The sequence below is a fragment of the Cherax quadricarinatus genome, chromosome 55 (assembly GCF_038502225.1).
Source record: "Cherax quadricarinatus isolate ZL_2023a chromosome 55, ASM3850222v1, whole genome shotgun sequence".
Lineage (NCBI taxonomy): Eukaryota > Metazoa > Arthropoda > Malacostraca > Decapoda > Parastacidae > Cherax > Cherax quadricarinatus.
In genome coordinates this window covers 12,217,038-12,225,919 of record NC_091346.1, presented here as the reverse complement: position 1 = coordinate 12,225,919, position 8,882 = coordinate 12,217,038, and the positions used below count along the sequence as shown (strand labels likewise).

General features: G+C 42.0%; 1 protein-coding gene across 1 annotated transcript; it reads left to right on the top strand.

Moving 5' to 3' along the window:
• Positions 1–2,474: 2,474 nt before the first annotated feature.
• LOC138854334 (uncharacterized) lies at positions 2,475–7,544 on the top strand. The gene is made up of 2 exons (XM_070096823.1): positions 2,475–2,566; positions 2,828–7,544. Exon 2 carries the CDS (start codon positions 5,558–5,560, stop codon positions 6,482–6,484), a length of 927 nt encoding a protein of 308 aa, XP_069952924.1. The 5' UTR covers positions 2,475–2,566; positions 2,828–5,557; the 3' UTR covers positions 6,485–7,544.
• Positions 7,545–8,882: the final 1,338 nt, after the last annotated feature.

The window sequence follows — 8,882 nt, the reverse complement described above, 5'->3', positions numbered from 1 at the left end:
ATTTTCAAGAAAGATTCTAACCTCTGGTTCAGCAGTTTCCAGCAGGTTATCCACCAAAATTAGTTGTAAAGGGTCTGAGAAAATGGCGATGCCAGTTGCCTTATACCACTTATTGAATGCTTTCGACTGCTTCCTTAAAAAGTCGACATAAGACTGACCCAGGTGTTGTTTACCTAGTTTGAATTCCTTCCTGTACTTTTGGAGGGGAATACACTGATAAATCCCAAGAACCGTGGTTTTTCACCACTTGATAGTTGCCAAAATCGTCATTGTTTAACACATTTAAACATTTAAAAAGGAGACAGACATGAAGCATTAAACTACAGACCAGTGTCACTGATGTGTATAGTATGCAAGGTCATGGAGAAAATTTTCAGGAGAAGAGTGTTGGAGCACCTACAAAGGAATGAGCTGATCAATGACAGCCAACATGGTTTTTGGGACGGGAAGTCCTGCATCACAAACCTACTCGAGTTCTATAACAGGGTGACGGTAGTGAGACAAGAGAGAGATAGAGGGGTGGGTAGATTGCATTTTCTTGGACTGTAAGAAGGCATTTAACACAGTTCTACACAAGAGATTAGTGCAAAAGCTGGAGGACCTGGCAGGGATAACAGGAAGGCACTACAGTGGATCAGGGAATACCTGTCAGAAAGACAACAGAGAGTCATGGTACGTGGCGAGGTGTTAGAGTGGGCGCCTATAATGAGCGGGGTGCCACAGGGATCAGTAGGAGGACCGATGCTGTTTCTGGTATTTGTGAACGACATGATGGACGCAGAAATGTGCCTGTTTCTAGACGAGAAGTTGATGAGAAGAATTCAATCGGATAAGGACCAGTCAGAGCTACAGAAAGATCTGGACCAGCAACTGGCTCCTGGAGTTCAACCCCACTAAGTGCAAAATCATGAAGATTGGGGAAGGGAAAAGATCACAGACTGAGTACAGAGTAGGTCAGAGCCTACAAACCTCGTTCAAGGAAAATGATCTTAGGGTGAGTATAACACCGGGCACTGTGTACGTTAGGCCCATATTGGAGTATGCAGCACCAGTTTGGAACCCTCACCTAGCCAAGCATGTAAGGAAACTAGAGTAAGTGCAAAGGTTTGCAACAAGACTAGTCCCGGAGGTAAGGGGTATGTCCTACGAGGAGAAGTTAAGGGAAATCTACCTGATGACACTGGAAGACAGGAAAGATAGGGGGGATATGATAGCGACATGTAAATTACTGAGAGGAATCGACAAGTTGGACAGAGACAGGATGTTCAAGGGATGGGACACAGCAACAAGGGGTCACAGTTGGAAGTCGAAGACTCAGATGAACCACAGGGATGTAAGGAAGTATTTCTTCAGTCATAGGGTTGTCCGGAAGTGTAATAATCTGGAAATTGATGTAGTGGAGGCAGGATCCATACATAGCTTTAAGAAGAGGTATGATAAAGCTTATGAAGCAGGAAGTGACCTAGTAGCGACCAGTGAAAAGGCAGGGCCAGGAGCTGTGACTCGACCCATAACTTTGTGAGTACAAACGTAAATTCCTGTGCCTTACTGTACAATGCTGTATGCACCAGTGCTGCCCAGTGCGCCTCAGGCCGCTTTAATGCTCGAGCCTGGTTTTCAAATGCGTCAAAAAATTTTGCAGGCTCGGCTTCAACCAAACGAGGAACTAGCTATACTGTCTTTCGCACACTAAAGTCATCTACATTCTGCTTGAATTGTCTCCTCTCCTTCTCTCTTTCAAACTCCTCCCTAGCATATGCTTGCTGCTCCCTGGTTGTTTCAAGACTGAGTTTGGCTAACTCAAGCACCAATGAAGTGGACTGATCCTTACACAAACCCAATGCACCCGCTGCTTCACGAGACTGCTGGTCTGAGCATTCAGGTGTTATGTCTCTCTCATTACAAAGGAACCAGAGCAGAGATCTCCAATTAACCACTCCTGTAGTGGGAGACACGTTAATTTAGTGTACCATAGTTGCTTCAGCTCTCAACTTTGCACGAATAATGTTACGAAGCTGCGCAGCAGTAAGAGTGTTTTGATTCTCTATACCTATAGAACGAGCAATTCACCAGGAATGCTGCAGAGAGAATTTGGGCAGATTTGATAGAGTGAATTCAGACACCAATTGTCTGACTCATGCAAGTGACATTAACCCCAACTTAACATGCTGTTTGTAATATATGCAACAAGCAATGCACAGTACGACTAGAGGATACACACATACAATAGCAAGGTTGACATGCAATAGCGAATCTATTGCAAGGCTGACATGCAGTGCCTGAGAGATAGCAAGGCCCTTTATCAGGCACGCCCATATTTTTACAGGCGTGTAAGCGTTTTTTTTGCGCAAGTCATCCTACTCCCCCTGCGCATCTGGGTTCCCGTTTTCTAGTTTGGACCAATCACAAGCCTTCTATGAGTCGCTCTAGCTAAGTGGTGATGCCATCTGCTCGTTTTCCATTGGTTGAGAGACCAAAATGTAAACACTTCTAGCTTGGCATCGCTGAGCAGTTTTTTCATCGAGTGACACTCATATACTGTTGGATTTTACCCTCTGCATTGTCGGTAAGTACTGATTGTTGTGTCTAGTGCATAAATGAATAGTTTAGCCATATTTTGATATATATGTAAAGTTTGTGTGAAGCATAATATGAGTGCACCATGCAGTTGAAAAAAGTGCGAAGAACCAGGCCTGAAAATATACGGCCCTGCCCGCAGTTCAAATTAGCGATTTCAGTAAATAAATATTTATATTAATTTTTCTAATGCATATATGAATTCGGTAGTGGTTTGGATGTGAACAGAACGTTTTAATTGTCCTTCCAGATCAATGAGAAATTGTTTTATGGTTAGCCCTCCAAAGAGAAGTCCAAATATGTCTGAGTTTTGGGCGAAAGTGACTCAGATCAAGAGCCAGATGACCTGGAATTGCTTAACAATGGTGATAAATACTTGCCACGGGATGTAGAGGTGTCAAGTGATGAGGAGGAGGAAGATAGACCTTCCAAAAAGCCTAAATTAGCCCAGAAAAAGAAAAGTATTGCAATCGAGGAGTACCCTGATGAAGATCTTCATGATGAGCTTACTCCTCTAGTTCAGACACACTGGAACAACAAAGACATCTAAAATGACCCTTTGACTGTATACGAACATGAAAGCCTCTTGAAATTAGTTGTCCATTTGATTATTTTAGCAAGTTTTTTACTCAAAATACGATAGATAACATCACATATCAAACAAATATGTATGCCAAACAAAAAAAAAAAAATATGGATACAACTTTTGTAACCGAATCTGAAGAAATCATGAAGTTCATAGGTATTCTGTTGTTTATGGGTATTTGTCCAGACATAGCAGACATAGCCCCAGGAGGCAGCTGAGATGAAAATTCACAGACACACGAGCCAATAAATCTCTGCAACAAATTCACCTTAAGCCAGCAAATAGTGGAGCCAACAAGACTGGAAAATACACTTGACCTCGTCTTCACTAACAGTGATGAGCTGTTACGAAATAAAATAGTATCATAACATAATAGAAGTACAGACATGTATGTGCAGGGCGCCTGATCAGCATAAGAACAGTTATGAGGGTGTCTTCACCAAATTCGATTTCAGTAACAAAAACATTCAGTAGCTTCAAATCAGCCATGTCCTAAATGAAACAAGCTGGGAAGATACCCTGTTTCAATTGTACATTTTGTGTGTGTATGCAGGCGGGGATGTATGATAAGCCTTTGGAGGCTCCTTATTTTATTTGGGTTCGTGGTACACAGGCAGTGTTTTCCTTGGGCGACCCAGAGGGCCATTCCTGCGAGGGAGAGAGGAGTGGAGCTGTTGACTCTAGGATGCCTGGTCGCCAAGTGAGAGTGAGGCAGGTCTGGGTATGCCTACCTAGAGACCTGCCCTCTAGTGGAAACTTTGGAAACTAGCTATCAGAACCGTTGGCTACAAAGAATTATCTCTATGGCATTTGAGTACGCTCAATGCACATTCCTTTAAGAAAATAAAAGAGAAGATGCAAACTGGAAAAAGAGAGATGCTCCCTATGCAGGAGAAGGAATAGACCAAGGAGGTAGACCAGAGGGTTATGGTCACTGTAGACTGTAACCAGTTGAGATGACTAACCCATGTAGACCTCGACATGCTCTAATGCCAGTATCAGAACGAGGGCTTCTTTTTCAATTGTGGAGTAGGCCCTCTGGTGAGGGTGATATATGGCTGAGTAGTAAGCCACAGGCTGCAATCTATCTTCTTCAGGAGACAGAAGAATGGGTGCAATACAAGGAATACACTTTGCTTTAGTGAAAGCGTCTTGACACTCTGGAGTCCACTGAAAATGGATTTTGTGACTGGTAAGTGAAGTTAAGTGGGCTACCACATATGCAAAATTCTTATGGAATCGTCTATAAAACCCTATCATACCTAGGAAATGTTGGAAAGATTTTCTATCATGAGGTACTGGATAGTTTTTGATGGCAAGAATTTTAGCACATTTAGGGGCCACTTTGCCACTACCTCCTTCACGGCCCAAAAAACTAAAAGTAGATTGGCCAAAGGATGACTTAGATAAATTAACAGTTAAGTGGAAACTCTGAAATGTCTGAAAGAGAGCTTTAAGTCTAAACATATGTTGGTCCCAAGTATCCAACACAACAACAATGTCATCTAGGTACACAACCATGCCTTCAAGACCTTTAATAGCCTGATGGATCAGTTTCTGGAATGATGCCAGCAAGTTTTTCATTCTGAAGGGGGGTTACTGTATATTGATAATGACCTCCTGGAATTACGAAGGCAGAAATTTCCTTCACCTTAGCTGTTAAAGGTACCTGAGAGTAATCTTTAAGGAGGTCGAGTTAGACAGAAAAGTAGCCTTATCCACGAACTCGATTACGCCATCCAAACGTGGCAGAGGGTAAGCATCTGAAATAGTGACCTCATTCACCTTACGGTAGTCTGTACACATACGAAAACCTACATCAGTTTTTTTAACAAGGATGCATGGTGAAGCCCATGGACTAGATGACTCCTCCACTAACCCATGTTCTAACAGAAATTCTACCTCCTGCTGAAGTAGCCTCTGTTTTTCAGGATTAGCTCTGTAGGGGGAGAGTTTAATAGGTTTAGAGTTTCCAACATCTACATCATTATATCCTAGTTTACATTTTTTCGGAACATCCGAAAAGATATCAAGGTAAGACTGCATAAGCGCAGTTAAACTTGTTACTTGATTCTTGTAAAGTAAAAGGACACAAGTGCAACTAATGTGACATTTATTGTGGCAACGTTTCACTCTCCAGGAGCTTTATCAAGCCATTACAAACAATACATCTTATCGTCACGCACCTTAACCGATTACGAAAAACAAGCACTGAGTCTGGGACTTAAATTTACCACCAGCATACGCAAACCTAACTATCAACTCAATCTTGTTACCAGGAACCATAGACACAGTGAGAGCAACTTCCAGAAGGGTTATATACAGGGCCTTCTCACTGCAGCTTTATGTGAACCTTCTTCTTCTAATCTTCCTAGACGATACATCACTGCCCTTATGAACCTCGCCAACGACCCCAACATTATCGTCACCACCGCCGACAAAGGAGGTGGAGTCGTCATACTCAACACCAGTGACTACAACACTAAAATGATGGACCTTTTGAATGATCAATCTACATACGAACCCATCAGCACTCAACAGTGGGAGACGCTCACCAAAGATTTTCTATACAAAACCAGACAAATACTCAAACGCACTAGAGAAGGGAAGAAACTTCTGTACTTGTTACCAAGCAACCCTAAACCAGCACATATGTATGGTTTACCCAAGACCCATAAACACAATATTCCTCTCAGACCAATCACGTCAGGAATAGGCAGTGCTCCACACAAACTAGCCGGAGTTCTTGCCAAACATCTTTCCTGCCTTCTGGGGACCATCAGCCCCGCTCATCTTAAACACTCAGGCGACCTTCTCAACCGCATCCGTAACCTCTCCATCCGTAACAAGAAACTAAGCAGTTTGGATGTGACTTCCCTCTTCACAAAAGTACCTACCAAAAAAGCCATCGAGGTTCTACGACGTAAAGTCAATCAGGACCTTAATCTTCCTCTACCTCCCGGAGATTTTGTTGACTTGATTGAACTCTGTGTTAATTTCAACTGTTTTTCTTTCTATAACAAGCTCTACAAACAAACCTACGGCATGGGAATGGGGTCCCCAATCAGTGCCGTCCTAGCCAACTTATACATGGAACACCTAGAGTCCGAACACTTCGCCAACATCATCCCTTCAAGCGTCACTTGGTTACGTTACGTGGACGATGTCCTCGTAATAACTCGAAAACGTTTTGATGTACGGGATCTTCAGGCAAGGCTCAACGCAGTTGAACCGGCGATCCAGTTTACACTAGAAGAAGAGTCCTATGACAAGCTACCTTTCCTCGACGTCCTCATTCATAAAGTAGACAACAACCTATGATTTCAAGTTGATCGGAAACCCACCAATAAAAATGATCTCACACACTTCTATTCCAGTCAAGATACCAAGACCAAAACAGGCATCATCATCGAGTTTTTCCTAAGAGCATACCGAATTTGCAGTCCTGAGTTTCTTGACGAGGAATGTACATATATTCACCAAACATTCACTGAGTTACACTTTCCTTCCTTTTTCATCAAAGACTGCAAGAAAAGAGCTCTTCAGATCATTAATTCTGCACGCATCAACACCACTCCCAACAAAGTTATAATTCTTCCCAACAGCCAGGTTGCACTGAACGTCTCACAAGTACTTTCACAAGCTAACACCAGAGTCGCCGTCGCTTCTAGCACTTCAATAAAGGATCTAACCAGGACACAATCCAAGCACAACGAACCAGTCAATGCAGGAGTTTACACTATACCCTGTGGAGGCTGTGACAAGATTTACGTAGGTGAAACAGCAAGAAACCTCGACACCCGCCTCAATGAACACATTTACGCATGTAGGAACGATAACTTGAACAACGCCTGTGTACAACACCGAAATTCCACCAATCATCTCATGAAATTCAGAGACGCCCAATTAGTGATCAAAGAAACTAATTTCCGCAGATGCAAGTGCCTCGAATCAGCACTGATCGCTGTTTCGAATACAATTAAACAAAACAACGGCAGTTTCACCATCTCCGAAGTCTTAGCAAGAATCCTCCTGAAAACAGTAAACCCTGCCATCACATAGTCTCTCCTGTTATACTACACAAAGCACATTACAGAGAGTGAACACTGAAACAAGCTGCCTCTTTCCAGACTATATTTGTCCAACCTATTTTTATGTTACCCAAGTAATAGCTTTTATATCCTTTTACTCTTCTACGAATTAATTGCTCTATCATATTGTATTACTTTTGTCACTACCAATACTACTACTACTACTACTACTACCACTAGTGAACATCGAAATGTTACCTCACTAGTATTGCACCTCACTCTGAGACTTTATATACCCTCTGTGTCCATGTATTGTTTGTAATGGCTTGATAAAGCTCCTGGAGAGCGAAACGTTGCCACAATAAATGTCACATTAGTTTCACTTGTGTCCTTTTACTTTACATATTGTCGGTAATTCTACCAACTTTATTACTTGATTCTTAGACAGTCCCACCATTAAAGGACGAGGTTCCTTGAGGAGGATAGAATTGGGAAGCTTTACTTGATTATCAGGAATAGAGTGCAAAGAGTCAGGGTCGTCTACAGAGGACAGAGTCATTACTGGGATTTTATTTGGAGCATTAAATGTTTTAATCTGATTAATGTGGTATATTTTAAATCAGATAGTTTACTTACAATTTGCATAGGCCCCGTAAATCTAGGTTTTAGGGTGTGACCAGGTATAGGTTCCTGCACCAACACCTTGTCTCCTGGGTGGCAGGAGCGAAACTTTGAGTTTCTGTTATACCTCTGTTTCATAGTATTTTGAGCTGCTTTTAAGTTAGCCTTAGACAACTGACGTGCCACCTGCAACCTTGAATAAAGGTTGTAAAGTGTTAAGCAGGCGTCTTCTCCCATTCATTCTTCCTTGAGCACCCGAAGATGACCTCGTACGTTGTGCCCAAAGATCAGCTCAAATGTACTGTACTCTGTGGACTCCTGCAGAGTTTCTCTCATTGCGAACTGCAACAGAGGAAGTGATTCATCCAAGTCTGTAGGAAAATGCAAGCAAAAAGTTCTCATCACGGTTCTTAATATCTGATGAAATCTTTCCAAGGTGCCTTGGGACTGAGGATGATAGGCAGTGGATAATTTATGAATTATTCCTAGCCTAGTTAATGCTTACCTAAATCCTTTGGCAGTAAAATTAGTATCTTGATCACTCTGAATAGACTTAGGAATGCCAAAGCAGGAGATAAACCTAGTTAAGGCCTTAAGAATGGCTTTGGTTCTGATACTGCGCATTGGGATTGCCTCTGGATATCTAATAACTTTGTCCTTAATAGTGAATAAATACTGATTCCCAGACTTAGACTTGGGTTATGGACCTACACAATTTATGATTAACTCTGCAAAAGATTCTCCATCTGCAGGTATGGGATGGAGAGGTACAGGTTTAATGGCGTGTTCAGGTTTCACATCTTCACTTAGCTTTGGCCAAACAAATTCTTTTAATATTCTATACATGGTTTTAGTAATTCCTAAGTGGCCTCCTAATGAAGAGTTATGAGCTATATTTAATATTTGTGATCTAAACTTTTTAGAAACTACCAATCTGTTTTTTGCCTTCCCTCTACCTCCTTACCAATCTCAGTGCAGATTAAGAAGTCTTTTTTAATTTTATATTTGACTGGGTGATCAGAGGAGGATTCACCTGTGGCTGCCTGAAAAGTGAAATTCATGGAAGG

What these genes read in the sequence shown, in the direction of transcription:
- LOC138854334 (XM_070096823.1), top strand. Translation starts at nt 5,558, where the DNA reads ATGAACCTCGCCAACGACCCCAACATTATCGTCACCACCGCCGACAAA.